The sequence below is a fragment of the Diceros bicornis genome, chromosome 19 (assembly GCF_020826845.1).
Source record: "Diceros bicornis minor isolate mBicDic1 chromosome 19, mDicBic1.mat.cur, whole genome shotgun sequence".
In the NCBI taxonomy this organism is placed as follows: Eukaryota; Metazoa; Chordata; class Mammalia; order Perissodactyla; family Rhinocerotidae; genus Diceros; species Diceros bicornis.
This window is the reverse complement of record NC_080758.1, coordinates 26916157-26931978: the sequence shown is the minus strand read 5'-3', so window position 1 is coordinate 26931978 and position 15822 is coordinate 26916157. Positions and strand designations below refer to the sequence as shown.

The 15822-nt window shown below is 48.8% G+C and overlaps 1 protein-coding gene across 10 annotated transcripts in view; it reads left to right on the top strand.

Moving 5' to 3' along the window:
* DNMT3B (DNA methyltransferase 3 beta) overlaps positions 1 to 15822 on the top strand; it is a 39566-nt gene that overhangs the window by 3534 nt on the left and 20210 nt on the right. For 6 of the 10 annotated variants that reach the window (XM_058562926.1, XM_058562931.1, XM_058562923.1 and 3 more), the window contains 5 exons: positions 11106 to 11268; positions 11399 to 11509; positions 12227 to 12288; positions 13844 to 13948; positions 15143 to 15268. In XM_058562926.1, the coding sequence (XP_058418909.1) occupies positions 11112 to 11268; positions 11399 to 11509; positions 12227 to 12288; positions 13844 to 13948; positions 15143 to 15268 (561 nt within the window). In that variant the 5' untranslated portion in view covers positions 11106 to 11111. Of the gene's footprint in view, positions 1 to 11105; positions 11269 to 11398; positions 11510 to 12226; positions 12289 to 13843; positions 13949 to 15142; positions 15269 to 15822 lie in introns of those variants that run through there. The other 4 variants (XM_058562932.1, XM_058562930.1, XM_058562928.1 and 1 more) reach the window with 1 other exon arrangement.

Genomic DNA, 15822 nt, shown 5'->3' with positions numbered 1-15822 from the left:
AGGGATGCACTATTGGCCAATTCTAGGGGATGTTGAAGGTTAAATCAGTTGAGTTCCTAGATTAAAAAACGCTCATACTGAGGATTCAACAAACTGTTGTGTGTTAGATAGTAAACATTCAACTATTGGCAAGTGGTTATTTACTTCCTGAGAGGAATGCAATCCCTGTGAGCATTCCTGAGTTTTCCAGGGAATAAGCAAAGGAGGAGGACCTGTTTTGTGTAAGGAATTGGAAAATTTCATTCATTGAAAATTTGCCTGTGTTTGAGGCAAATGAAAATCAAATTACCCTCTTCAGATGCCAAGAAATGAGTTGTTACCTATAATTTCACAATCCCCAGGTAATCTATGTTTTGCTTTCTTTTTGGGGCCTCTCAATTTCTTCTAGAAATGGAGAAAAATGTAGATAGGATCAGGAGCCCTTTCTAAATGAAGGGACGAGAACCCAAGGAAAGTGGAGAGAGCTGAATTGGTGAAGTCTCCCGAGGGCCCTGCAGTCACCGTGGGGGCTGGCTTTCCAAGCAGATGGAGGACTGTTTTGGGGAGCAGTGGGAAGAGATTCTGTGAAATCTGCAACCATTGGCTTTGGCTCTTGTTCTCCTGCCAGCTTGCCTGACCAGGCTGCCTAGGTCACTTCATCTGAGGAAATTTCATTCATTAAAACTGCCATCTATGGCCTTGGCCCCAGTGCAGACTCCTGCCTTCCTCACCTCCACCTTTCTCTCTCTGCTTCTTCAGTTTTGCAACTCGAGGATCAAACTTAAATTTTCCAGAAAAGGGTCTTTTACAGTCTTTGAAATTTGTGGGAGAGCAGTAGCTATTGAAAGATTCTGAGAAGGAAATTAGAAGTGCATTTCCAAAATGACTGAGTTGATGGATGGGGGAGAAAAACAGTTGTCAGTGGGAAAAGGTTCTTAACCAGTCAATTTCCTCTTTGGGACAGGTTGATGCTGACCAGGTGTGTGGGAGGGGGGTACAGGGGGAGGAGGGCCCAGCATGGTTGGGGGCTCCTATCCTAAGATGGAGGGAATAAATTTCCTCAGATCATCACCTCCGTTGTTTTTTTCTGCTCTTATTCTACAACTCTTATTAATAAATCAGACGTTGAGTCTCCTGGCCTGGTGGAGTTTTCTTTGACCGCTCGTCCTTGTGTTCTGCTTTCTTGGGCAATGTCCTCCCCTTCCAACTCCGTATTTGAACTTTTGTCTTCCGTGTTTTGAAGAGTTGTTGTCCTACAAATTCCATTTGTAGTGGTGTCCTCATCTTGTTTTTGGATACATCTTTATTTCTCTGAGAAGATTAATTCTAGTGTTTAGTGCTCCCTCCAATATTTATTTCTCAGGTTTTTTTTTTTACTGTTTTCATTATATTTTATTATTTTTTTATTTTTCATTTATTTATTTTTTGTGAAGAAGATCAGCCCTGAGCTAACAATCATGCTAATCCTCCTCTTTTTGCTGAGGAAGACCGGCTCTGAGCTAACATCTACTGCCAATCCTCCTCCTTTTTTTTTTTTCCGCAAAGCCCCAGTAGATAGTTGTATGTCATAGTTGCACATCCTTCTAGTTGCTGTATGTGGGATGCGGCCTCAACGTGGCCAGAGAAGCGGTGCTAGGTGCGCACCGGGGATCTGAACCCGGGCTGCCAGTAGCGGAGCGCGTGCACTTAACCGCTAAGCCATGGGGCCGGCCCCATTGTTTTCATTTTAATATTTAAGTTTTGAACTTTATCTCCACATTTTAGAGGGACCAAAATTGTGGGATTTGAAAACTGGAGGGTTTCCTTGTGGGACAGTGATTTGAACTTGTCTTTGGGTCTCCCAAAATCTGAAGGAAGTTCTCTGCTGTTGGGTCTATCTGATTCCTCAGAGCAGAGGAGTCTTCCAGTGCCCTCCCTGGGAGGTACAGACCTGGCTGCTGGGAAAGGGTGCTGGAGAGTTCTCAGTCTGGCATCAATCGCTCTCCTCACTCGGGTCTCCCGTGTTGCAGCCTGGGTGGAGGACGAGTGGTTGCCACAAGAACAGGCTAAGGAAGGGGACCTGAGGGGGTACCTAACTTTCCTTTCCACCCTTCCCTGCCGCCCCACCTTCTGAGGTTAATTGGGCCTCTCTTCCTAAGCAGCGTTTGTTTTCCAGTTGCATTTGCTTCCTGTTGCAAGTGGACATGTTGGGCCACAGCTGGGGCTGGAACCCAGAATTCACTGGGTTCCAGTGAATTCAGCTCCTGGAGAAGGGATGACGCCTTCTTGGTCTGTGTTCCCAGCAGCCAGCACAGTGCTGGGCCCCTGGCCTCCTGGCTCCATGTATGTGTGCTGCGTGACTTGACTAAAGCAGCAAAAGCAGGCCTTGCTTTGCCTGAGTGTCACGTAGCAGCAACGCTGGAACCCAGAGGAGACACTGAGGGTGAGCAGGAGGAAACTGGCTCCCCTGGGACATGTCAGAAATGGGGTGTAACTAGGCTAGATGCCTGAACAGTCAGGTGCTGTTGGCAGATATTTTCTGGGTTGTCAGGGATTACATGGGAGGCAGTGTACAACTGGATGATAGAATTTGGAAAATTCTGAGCAAATGTGCATAGATGTGTGGGCCAAATCTTGAACTCTTGAGCTCTTGTTAAGAGGGTATCTAGTGTCAGAGCAGTGCAGGTTTTTGGGTGAACCAGCCTTGTTATTGATTCAGCTGACTCCTAGCTTTCTCTAACACCCTCTGTTATTTACCCCTGGCTGGCAGCTCCATGAGGACAGGGGCCGTGTGGCCTTTTTCTGCCTTTGATTCTCAGTGCTGAGCGTGGTTCCTGAAGCATAGCGGGAACTCCCCTCTGAATGATGCAAGTGGCCTTTGCTGTGTCCTGATCTGTCCTAGGATGTTATGTGTTGAGCTAAGCACAGTACAGAGTAACTGCTCAGTATTAAATATGATTGTCACCGTTACCTAAGGCCACATAGCTTTCAAGGAGCGGAGTCTGGATTGAAATGCTGTGAAATTTCTTTGAGACCTTTGCCTCCACTTGGCTTGGCCCCACAGAACTGGCAGGAGGCACAGATGTGCTGGGTTACGGTGCTCTGGAGAACTTGCCTGTGCCAGCTGCTCTGTCTGCAAGCCCGCTTCACCATTGTGATGAGGGGCAGGCCCAAACCCCTACCAGGTAGCTGGCTGGTTCTTTAAAAAGTGGTTTATGTGAGATATCATGGGCTTTTGAAAGCCAATTTCAGTATGCAATTACCTTTATTTTAACCTCACATAGTTACAAGTTTTTTTCTTGTGATGAGAACTTTGAAGATCTACTCTCAGCAACTTTCAAATACACAATACAGCATTGTTAACTATAGTCACGGTGCTGTTCATTACCTCCCCAGGACTTATTTATCTTATAACTAGAAGCTTGCATCTTTTGACCACTTTTACCCACTTCCCACACCCCTCACCACCTAGTTTTTTTTTTATATTGTAAAAATTCTTTTTAATTTTTTTTTTTTGAGGAAGATCGGCCCTGAGCTAACATCTGCCAATCCTCCTTTTTGCTGAGGAAGACTGGCCCTGGGCTAACATCCGTGCTCATCTTCCTCCACTTCATATGGGACGCTGCCACAGCATGGCTTGACAAGCGGTGCATCAGTGCGCACCTGGGATCCGAACTGGCGAACCCTGGGCCGCTGCAGCGGAGTGCGCGCACTTAACTGCTTGCGCCATGGGGCCGCCCCCCACCCTTTTTTAAAATGAGTAATACACAAGGTCTTATTTTCTACTTAGGGTGGAGATAATCTGTAGGTCCTCCTGTGTTGAAACGACTAGGAATGCTGTCTAAATTTATTTGCGTGCATAGAAAAGAAATCTAGGGACCAGGAGAGGGAACTAGAAATGAGAAAACACAACTAAGGGATGTTCAAGACCTTTAAAGAGAAATTGATGAAACTTCAGTATGGTTGGCAGACTGGCCCTGGCAGATGTGAGCACTTATTATAGAGCTGTGATGATGAAAAGGGGTGGCAAGAGGGAAATACCAAAAAGAAAAGTGAGCCCAGAAACATCCCACGTATATAGGGGAACTTGATAAAAGAGATGGAGTTGGGACGTGATAGGTGTCTGGCTTTCCTTATAGGGAAGGAGATCCCTACCTCACACCATATACAGATAACTTGACATTGGCTAAAGAATGGCCAGTTTCAAAGGAAGAAATGTTTCTGGGACAGTGGTGTTTTAAAAGTGCTTTCTGATAAGAAAAAGAAACACGGGCATATGGTAGTCAGTTCCCCCATAAGCTGCCTACCTAAGAGACCTGAGATTTTAGTTAGAGAAAAAAAGCTGAAGGACCATGGCTTAATGCCTATGCTAACATTAACAAAGGGAATTGTATTGTTATGCAGACTTTTCTTCCACTTTACATGGCCTTGTCTAACAATAGTCACCTCATTCTTTGCCTCTAGTAGTATTCCCTAGTATAGCTGCCTGTAATTTAGCCAGTCTGCTATTGATGGTCATTTGTTTGCAGCTTTTTTTTTTTTTTGAGGAAGATCCCCCTGAGCTAACACCTGTTGCCAATCTTCTTCCTTTTTTTCCTTTTTTCTCCCCCAAGCCCCAGTAGATAGTTGTATGTCATAGTTGTACATCCTAGTTGCTCTATGAGGGATCCTGCCTGGGATCCAAACCGCTGAACCCCCAGCTGCCAGAGCAGAGCACTCGAACTTAACCGCTACACCACTGGGCTGGCCCGTTTGCAGCTTTACTATGACAAACAGGACAGAGGTGACCATCCTTACGCACAGGACTTGGTGAACTCACCAAGACTACTGCTACACATAGACCAGTAGAATCCTGTAACAAGATAAATGGACACTTTTTTTTTTTTTCGTGAGGAAGATCAGCCCTGAGCTAACATCCATGCCAATCCCCCTCTTTTTGCTGAGGAAGACTGGCCCTCTGCTAACATCTGTGCCGATCTTCCTCCACTTTATGTGGGACACTGCCACAGCATGGCCTGACAAGCGGTGTATCAGTGAGCGCCCGGGATCCGAACCCGGGCTGCCAGCAGCGGAGCGCTCACACTTAACCACTATGCCACAGGGCTGGCCCCAAGATATGGACACTTGACATTTTAGATCACACTGTCAGATTGCCATCTTAAAGGCTGAATCAATATCCCCACTACATCCGTATTTGGATGGGTTGAGATTTAAGGCATTGGCTGTAGCAACAGGTGCAGCCTAATGTGAAGGGGCAGAGCTGAAGTGATCAATTTTGAGAATATTGGTTTCCTTTCTTCCCTTACTCCTTAGAGGGCAGAGGGTTCTTTGGCTCTGGTTTTGCCAAGGGTCACATGCCACAGGAGTGGGCATGTCAGCTCCCAGAATCCTCTGATCCTTAGTGCTGCCCCACCCCTCATTCTCTGAGTTACCATTGGCTTCCCTCTCCACATTTGCACATATTTCCAAGGGTTTCCCAAATTGTGGGGGAAGGCTGTTGGTTGTTTGCATTTTGTTTATATAGGGTAAAAAGTTTGACTCTAAACTCCAGTTTAAGTTGCCATATCGTTTCAGATCTTTCTATATGTTCCCAGGTTTTTTTTCCTATGAATTATATCTATTGCCAATCCTCCTCTTTTTTGCTGAGGAAGATTGGCCTGGGCTAACATCTGTGCCCATCTTCCTCTACTTTATATGTGGGACGCCTGCCACAGCATGGCTTGATAAGTGGTGCATAGGTCCGCGCCCAGGATCCGAACCTGCGGACCCTGGGCCACCAAAGCAGAGTGCGCGAACTTAACCGCTACGCCACCGGGCTGGCCCCAGATCAATTCTTTTGATAATTCTATTAAATATGCCAAGGCCCAGCTTTTACTACATGATGACAGTGGTTGACAGACAGAATTGCACTGAGCAGTTCTCCAAACACCTTCTAAATCATCCATTGAGGGTGAAGAGATGCTTTGTTTGTGAGGCAGAGCTGGGGAGTCTGGCAGGATGGCACACGAGCACACCTGAGAATCCAGGTCTCAGGGTTTTGTCTTCTACTTTGGGCTCGTAAGGACTAAAAACACTCAGGGAATTAGGTGAGGTCACTTCATTTCTCAGATGATAAAACTAGGGTTTGTGAAAAACGTTTGAGGACTTTTTTTCCCCTGCTTTCCTATGAATCTGATCTTGTCTGGAATTTAGTGGAGATTCCTTTTCAGGCAAAGGCACTGAACTGGGACCTTGGGCTTTGCCACCAGTCAGCTGGGTGCCCTATTTCCAGCCCCCTTGCCTTTGTGTCCCCGCTATCCCCACTGCCTCCTCTCCACTTACCTGGGGCGAGGTGTCCCTCCTTGGACTTAACTTTTATAACTATACTTAGCACATTGTTTTTAAGATGTCTTTAAGATCTGTCTCCTGGATTAGGCCTAAATCTCCATCACTTAGTTGCTGTGTGTGCTTGGGCAAGGGATCTGCTGATCTGCTTCCTCTGAGCTTCCGTTTACTCATCTGCAAAATGGGGCTTTGTAAGAGTTGCTCTGTGTTTTTGTGAAGTACATAGTAATTGCTCCATTTCAGCTATTTTGGAATCTTGGACAGTGGGAACTGCTAAGACTGGAGTAGTTGAATGTGAGGATTCAGGGGTCTCAATTTCCCTCCCACAGGCTGTGGAGAAGAAGGGAGTTTTTTAAATAGGGGAGGTAGGAATATCTTTCAACCTCTCCCTTTTTACTTCAACAAATCTCTAAGCCCTGGGGGACTGACCCGCCCTTCCACTCACTTCCCCATCGTGCCCACATCCCCCCTTCCTGCATTGTGAGTTTAATTAATGCAATTAACATTTACAAGGTGCTGTGAAATAGCTCTGCTGCTGGTGCCAGGCTGGAGGAAGGGAGTGACTTCACTTCTCAGCTTTATAGTTGGGTTGGGGGGATGCCCCTGGGCCTCCTCCCTGAGTCTTATTGGGGGTGCCCCCCACCCTTCTGTCTGCCACATTGCATTTGGACACGTCTGACCTGGTTCAGTCAGGACACAAGCACCCTGCACTAATGAGGCAGGGCCTTGCAGGGAGAACCTTGTGGGTGAGCCCACCCCGCACTGCTTCCCACCCCCAAGTCATGTGCCGGGCCCCAGCCTCTGGGAAAGGGTCAAAGTTCGCCCCGCATCATGAGGTTGGACCTCCATCTCCTGTGAAGGTACACACTCAGCTGGAGTATCATGTCCCTCAGCCATCATGCTCCCGAAGCCCCTGGGATGGGTGATGCATTGTTCATAACTTTATAATTCTCCTCTGCCTTGTCTCAGGCACAGCACATACAGGCACGTGCCCCGGACTGCCTGAGTGAGAGTCTTGATGCTGTCATGTAGTTGGGTGACTTAATTTATCTGAGCCTCTTGAGCAGGTTGATAACAGGACCTGCCTTGGGATGGGGTGGGGGCTAAGATGTTTGTACTGCCTTTAGCTTGCAGTAGGCACCTGGGGACTGTTAGAACAGCAGAGTGGCAAGGCACAGTTCTAAAGCTAGTATGTCAGCCCCTCTGGAACAATCCCTTAGGAAAGTGCTACCTCTTTCAGGGAGGTAAGGCAGCCATTTATCCTCCAGCGCTGGAATCATCACATTAGATAAAACAGTTGGCTTGTGTTGGAGGCCACATTATCTGGGAACTGCCAATCTTGAATCACTAGAAGCCAAACTGAGATGTTGGAAGAGGTGAGATTTGTATCTATCATTACACACCAGTCCCTGATGCTAATATCTGCTTGTTGCCAATAGCATGTAGTTAAATTTTTGTTTTCTTATTTAACTTCCCTCGATTTGATGTGAGCCCTTCAGAACACATGGTCAAGCACGTATTATGGTGCTTAACCTACCTCTGCCTCAGTTTGCTAGTCTGTAACATAGCGATAATAGTACATACCATATTTAAGGATTAAATGAATTAATACAGGCAAAGCTCAGAAAAGTGCCTGGTATATACTAGTAGACACTGAAAAAATGACTATTATCAGGTGAGAGGATTTGTACATCTACACGGGAAGGGCTGGATTATTACTTTCTGGAGCAGAGGCCTCTGGGAGAAGACTTCCTGGATTTTGAGCTGTGGGTTTTGAAGTCTGAGTAATAAGGAGGCATGAGGTAGGGACATGGGGAGAGCTTCCAGGTAGAGGGAACAGCAGCAGCACACGCCTGGAGGCTAGATTTGCTTGGCCTGTGTGTAGAAAGTGCATGGCAGAGAGGAACTGAGCTGGGCATATTTCAGTCGTGGGTGCAGGTGCTGGATGCCAGTGTGTGTCATGGCAGTGAGGCAGTAAGGTTAGTTAAGGTCATCGCAACCCCAGGGTGATGAAAACTACAGAGAAGGAATCTTTTATGGAGTCACATATTGAATTATGCACCTGGGAGGAGGAGTAATTGACCTGCCTAGCTCACCCAAGGGCACCCGGGTAGCTGGTGACACAGCTGGTAGGTTTCCTTCCCTGAATCTTCCTCCAATGCGCATGGGTCTGGTTCTAGGGGCAGGAGATTTCTCCTGAATGTGGAGATCTGGCTTTGGGAAGGTAGTTTGCTGACATGGCCATCCGGCACTCTGGCAGAGACGTTGGCACTGCTGAGGCTCTGGGGGAAGGCCCGAGGTAGTTAATGATTGTCTGGGCCGAAGGCTCTACCTGGGCCTGTCTATGAGGGAGGCTCCTTAGTGACCCAGTTAGGGGCTGTCTAAGGGAACCCTGAGCCCCGATGAGAGGGAAGTCATGCCCCTTGATTTGAGTTTCTGACCTGCTGCCCGGTCCTGACTAGAAGCCTTGTCTGCCCCTTCTCCCCGTGGACGCGCCTGGTGTCTTGAACCCTGTGGCCCCGCCTCCTACCCAGTGCCAGGCCACCCAGGTTACTTAGTTCACTGGTTTGGCCTGAGGCGAAACCCTGGAAATTAATTATTACTTTGAACCACTTTCCAAGTTTTCTGGGATTCTGGCCCCTTGGCCTCAGAGGAACTGGCCATAGGTCAGCCAGCCTGTTCTTTGGGTCAGAGCTTCAGGCTGAGAAGCAGCAGACAAGGCTGGATCAGGCATTCCCACCTCTCCCTGGGGCTGGTGAGATTCCTTAGCACGCGTTGAGAGAAAACAGACCAGAAGCTGAACCCGCAGACCCTGGGCCACATGGAGTAGTTAATGCCACGTTGTGCTATGTGTGAGACTGTACATTAATAACAGAACAGATTCTTTCACTTGCATGGGTATATATATGTATATATATATATACATATATATGGTTTTTGAGGAAGATTGGCCCTGCGCTAACATCTGTTGCCAATCTTCCTTTTTTTTCCCCAAAGCCCCAGTACATAGTTGTGTATCATAGTTGTAGAGTTGTAGCTTTTCTGTATGGGACGCTGCCTCAGCACCGCTTGATGAGCGGTGAGTACGTGCGCCCCCAGGATCAGAACCAGGCAAACCTCAGACCGCAGAAGCAGAACATGTGGACTTAACAGAACATGCGGACTTAACGGCTACGCCACCAGGCCAGGCCCTACGCCACCAGGCCAGGCCCTACGCCACCAGGCCAGCCCCTACGCCACCAGGCCAGCCCCTAACTTGCATATTAATCACCCAAGGATCTTGTGAAAATGTCGATTCTGATTCGTAGGTCTGGGATGGTGCCTGAGATTCTGCAATTCTAACCAGCTTCCAGGTGATTCCAAGGGTGCTGGTCCCTGGGCCATATGGGGAACAGCAGAGGTCTAGTTGCCCAGCGCCCACTCCTGGGGTGGTGGACAGGCACAGAGGATGGAACTGGGACCAGACGCAACATTGCAAATCCGCCTGGGGGCGCTGCAGGCCTCTTCAGACTGAGCCCCATAGCGCCCCCTGGTGGACGTGGTGCCTGCCAAACCACTGCAGCCCCCAGCCCGATAGCTTAGGTGCTGCTTCTAGAAGGTACCCTGGGAGGCTAGGGTGGTGAGTCCCTGAGATGCGGTATAGGGGCAGGGAGTGCTCAGTGCCCATAGGCAGCCATTGGCTGGGGAAGCTTTTCCCAAGCAGTGTTCCAAGGAGAGTGTGGCTCCGAGTAACCTTTGGAGCTGTTTGGGGGAAACTTAAGGAATGGGAGTCTGGGGGCCTTCCCTTGTATCTAGGCTCTATTTTGGCCTTGGCTTCAACTCTTTGATGTGATTTATGACCTTGGAGACTTTTGCTAGTCTGTGTCAGTTTTCCTTTTCTATAAAATGGGCCCACAATCACGTTAGGAATAAATGAAAGAAAGGTGGAGGTTCTTGCAGCCAGCAAATGTTGTTGCAGGCAGTGGGCCAGGTCAGAGCTCCCACAACCCTCCAACCCATCAGTGGCCTGAACTGGTCTTAGCCCAATAGCCTAGTGATGATGCAGTTACCAGGAGGGGCAGCAGTGGGGAGACAAAGGCCCAGAGGTAGGATGAGGCTGGAGCAGACCAGGAGCATGCCTCTTGTTAACTGCCCCATCCTTGCCTGTGCCGCCTTCATCCCTTCCCTTCTTGGGAACTTGGGACTCTGAGCCCCAGCTGGTGAGGGAGGAGGGGAGTGAGCGACAGGCCAGCAGACCAATGGGCCCTGGAGGTTGGGGTGGGGCGGGGCTTGTGCTGCCATGGAGAGGAGAGAAGCTGTTCTGTGGGGGAGGAGGGGGCGGGTGGGAAGAGGACCTGGAGATTGAGGGGAAGGGAGAGAGCAAACAAAGGGGTCAGGAGGGAAAATAATGCACTGGCTTCCTGAGGCCCTGCGGAGGCTGGGCAGGGAGAGGGGGCCAGGGGCAGAGGGGACCAAGGCTGGCGGCAGGCAGGCCGGGGGAGACGGGTCCTAAATGGCATTGTTTGAAGTGGCCGGCTAATTGCACAGAGCAGCCTGAGCCTCAGACCCTGGCCCAGCCCCCTCCTCTGTCCTGGGTGCTGGCATCTGAGCCTTTGGGCCGCCTGGCCACATGGAACCAAGTCCTGAGCCTCCGAGTTTGGTGAGGGGGGCAGGCTATGGGGGGCAGCCTGGGTGGGGTCCTTTGGCAGGAGGGTCACCTCAAGAATGAGTCAGGGGCCTCTCTTGGCCTGAGGACATAGAGCCATTGGCGGGAGGTTTGCGGGTGTGCTGCCCGCTCGTGCCCTTGTCTTCCTGCTGCCCTATCTATTCTGGCCCTCCCGCAGGAAACAATGAAGGGAGACACCAGGCAACTCAACAGAGAGGAGGACGCCAGCGGGAGGGAAGACTCCATCATCACCAATGGGGGCTGCAGCGACCAGTCTTCTGATTCAAAGGATGCGCCCTCACCCCCGATCCTGGAGGCTATCGGCACCCCGGAGATCAGAGGTGGCCGGGCCTGTGGGGAGGAGGGGGGCAGGCATTGCGGACCACAGCTGGGACATGTGCCTCCCAGCAGGCTCTAGTCCGGTTGTGGGGAGAGGGTCTGGTCTCTGACAGCCTCTGCCTCATCCCCCAGGGAAGGGAAGAGGAGGTAGGCAGAGCCAAGCCCCTTTCGCATCCCTGCCCACAGCCCCTGGCCTCCCTACTCTCTCACCTCAGCTGGGACTCCTGAAGAGGCGACCCCAAGGTGATGATCCCTGTCCTTTTCTAGTCATGATGGGGGTGGTCACAGCATAGGCTGAGGTCTTTGGCCCTGGTGCAGTGGGACCCCTCTCCCCCGCAGCTGGGGCTGTGATTATGTGGGAAGAAAGACAGGCAGGGAGCTCTGAGGCTTGTTCCTTCCCTGGGCAGTTCCCAGATTAGATCACCTGGGATCCTCCCCACTGAGATTTTTCTGACCCAGCTGGTTTGGAAAGCCCTGTATTGTCCCATCCTGTTCTTGAGAACTAGAGCTGTGCTGTCCAATAGAACTTTCTGTGTGGGTGCAAGTGTTCTCTTTCTGCATTGTTCACAACAACAGCCGCTGGCCACATGTGCGTGCTTGAAATGTGGCTGATGTGACAGGGACTGGATAGTCCATTTAAGCGTAGTCAGTGGCCACTGAATTGGGCAGCACAGTTCTGGAAGGAATTGGATGCCTTCCCTCATGAGCACCTTCTGTACTGTTTTGGGTCCTATTATGTGCCTGGCCTCGTGCCCTGTTGTCTTATGAATACATTGAGGGGACTACAGGTCCTGAGGGGCTGGGAGTTGGCCCCTGAGGATGCGGGTGGATATAGGGAGATCCAAGGCCACAGCCCAGAGGAGGCCACATAGGACACCCTGTCAGCAAGGGAAGACATGGCTGCCACCCAGCCTGGCGCTGCCCCTTCCTCAAAACAGACTCGGCTTCTTTCCTCCACAGGCCGAAGATCAAGCTCACGACTGTCCAAGAGGGAGGTCTCCAGCCTGCTAAGTTATACTCAGGTATGGGCTCTACTCACCCTTTATCAGGATTCATGGGAATTCCCTTTAGCTTTCATTAAATGGGGAACCGGGCCCACTAAGCTGGTACCCTATAAATACTTGTCAAATGACGAATTTCAACACTGCTGGGCACACAGGGGGCTTCCAACAACCTCACCTAGGATGGCATTTGCTGTCGTCATACGCCAGGTTTTTTTTTTTATCATAAACATTTATTTTACTAAATTATTTTGCTAGATGCTTCCTGCGCATATTTTGAAACTATTTTTTTCTCAATCTGGATGATCAATTACATTGATAAATTTCTAATGTAGCAAACTGTCCTTTTATTCCTGGAATGAGTCCAACCTGGTCATGGTATGTTTTGAATTTGATTTACTTTAGCGTCTTTTCATGAATAAAATGGATGTATAATTTTATTTCTTGTAATCTGTGTCTGGCTTTCATATAAGGGTTATGTGGCCCCAAGGAATTTTTTTTTTTGCACATTGGAAAGAACTTGCCTGACTTAATTTTAGGGGTTTAACAATCACATTTAACACTTGTTGCAATATCAATGTTTCTACATGGTGAGGTTTTTTTCAAGTTACAGTTTTTATGTAACTTTTTCATCCCTGACATCATTTATGCCTTACATTTTGTTATTGATCATACTCGAGTTTTGTCAATTTGGTTACTTTTCTCAAAGAACCAGTGTCAGGCATGGGGACAAAGTCATGGACATTAAATCACCAACAAATGAAAACTTACCCTCATACAGCTTCTTCTGGTGGAGGGCGACCAGCAGGTGCCCAGATGGTGGGGAGGCAGAGCTGAGTAGAGAATTGACACAGTGCTGGGTCTGAGAATCAGGACAGCTGTTGAATTCTGTGCCTGGCCTTGGGCTGAGTGTGCATTATTTGATTCTCACTATAACCCTCTTGTGCTATAAGGGAAGTATGGATGTTCCAATTTTAAAGAGGAAGGGATTCACTCAAGGCCACACAGTTAGTTGACAAGTGAAAAGTCAAGTTCTTAACCCTGCTGGCAGACCCCCTGCCGCTCACCACCACTCTAATTTTTGTGCCCAGTTTTTGTTGGGTTTTGGTGCGTGGCATGGACGTGCGCTAGGGGTCTTCATGACTTGATGCAGAGTTGGTGGGTTTTCTTCCTGGTCATCAAGAAGCATTGTATCAAGAAGCATCTCCCTGGAGCAATTGGCCTATGATTTCTCAAGGACACTCTTGATTGTGAAAATTGACCAGATCTCCATTCCAGGCATAGCAAATCCATCTAACACAGGTGTAGACACAGAAGCCTTCACAATGCATGTTGCATTCACACCATTTCTTTGGTTTTCTGATTCCACTGGAGTTTTATCTTTTAATCATGTCTTGGTTTCATGATCCCAAGATGAGCCATTCTAAAATCTTTTTGGAACAAAATGAGGTAGTTAAATATTTTTAGGTCACTTGGACCAATATTATGATTGTTTTCAATATGATTGACTCTTCATTTTTAAACTATATGACCTCTTAATTAACATCCTCAAATTCACAATGTTTCATTTACATAGGATCTGACGGGTGACGGAGATGAAGGGGAAGATGGAGATGGTTCCGACACGCCAGTGATGCCAAAACTCTTCCGTGAAACCAGGACTCGGTCTGAAAGCCCAGCTGTAAGTCCCCGCCACCCAGTGAAGGCACCTCCAACCACTCATAGGCTTGTGTAAAAAAACATGTCTTGGGGTCGGCCCGGTGGCATAGTGGTTAAGTTCAGGCACTCCGCTTTGGCAGCCTGGGGTTCACAGGTTCAGATCCCGAGTGCAGACCTACACACCACTCATGAAGCCATGCTGTGTCAGCGTTCCACGTAAAATAGAAGAAGATGGGCACAGATGTTAGCTCAGGGCTCATCTTCCTCAAGCAAAAAGAGGATTGGCAACAGATGTTAGCTCAGAGCCAATCTTCCTCACAAAATAAAATAAAATGCCTTATCTATTAAAAAACAAAACAAAACATGTCTTAGATCTCCCTGGGGGAACTTGGAAGAAAGAGATGAATAAAACATTTTGAAATTGGGAAGTGTCAGCAAGGCTCATGAACTATCATTGTGAAGGTTTTCTTTACCATGACAGTTCTGAACACTCTTGGAAATGCCCAAGAGTGTAGAGTTTGCAGGTGGATGGCTCAGTTGCCAGTTACCTTTGGGAGTCACTTCTGTAGGTGGATTCTGTGACTTCAAGTTTGACTACAAATGGGAAGGCAATTATTGCTCATGGTCACTCAGCCCGTTAGACAGCAGGCGGATACTTGATGACCATTGCAGGTGCAGTTTATCATCTCACACAGCATACGAGATATCTCATCCCCTTTTTACAGATGACAGAAGATTCCAGTAACTTATCCAAGGTTAAACATTAACTCTTGTGTGCAGGATTTGAACGCGTGTCTGCAACACTCAAGTTCTTGCCATTTTGAGGAAGCCTAAGGGCTTCTCATCCATCACAATGATCCAGTTCCTTCCTGAAGAACACAACAATTGTTTTAATGCTTTCTGGAAACAAAATGTTTGATTTAGAGTAAACTTGGATTTTATTTTTCAATTCAACTTGCAGGTGCCAGTTTCAGCCGTGACAGGCAGAGTGGGCTCTGCTGTGGATTGTCAGGCAGCCCTGCTGGCCACCCTTCCCCCTTATTCCACTAACTGGGGAGTTTCTGGGTGGGAAGTTACCAGTCCAGAGTCCCTGCCTACTTAACCATCTCAAGTTCGCTTCTGTTGACCTGAGGCTTCCTCAGTCCTCTTGGCCCCCTGCCTGGGACCTGTGCCTCCAGTCACCGAAGGCCTTGTGCCTATCCTTTCTTGCTTCCAGGTCCGAACACGAAATAACAGCTTTGCCTCCAGCCGGGAGAGGCACAGGCCCTCCCTACGTGCCACCAGAGGCCGGCAGGGCCGCAATCACGTGGACGAGTCCCCCGTGGAGTTCTCAGCTACCAGGGTTTGTTCCCCGGACGCTCAGACCCCTGCCCCCAGTCTCTTATTGGAAGGTCTGCCTCTCTCACCACGCCCCCGACACTGGCCAGTGTATTACCTGCTTCTCTTCTTCACGTATCTCCTTTTCAGGGTCTTGCCTTTCCTTTCTGTCCAGGCAGCTGGGTAAGCTTCTCTTAAGCCTGATGACTTCTCTCCTGGCCTGATCCTGGATGGAACTGTGGTGGGAATGCAAGAATTCCCTGTTGACTGGGTTCTTACCCCTCCTCGAAAATGAGCTCGAAACCACTGACTTCCAGAACTGTCTTGTCTCCCTAGTACCTTCACTGACTGTCTTGAGGCAACCCCAGGGCTTACAGCAACTCTCCACTCCTGTTGCAGGGTTGGGCACACAGTAAGCACTTAAGGAAACCAGTGGCCCTCTCTGAGCTTGGTTCTTGGAGCCTCTCGGCATCATCTATCATTATTACGCCTTTGTCCTCAATTCTGTTTCTGTTCTGATGAAAGTTGCTTTCTCTCACCACTTAAGGGATACTTGTTCCTGGAAAACCATCCTTTGTG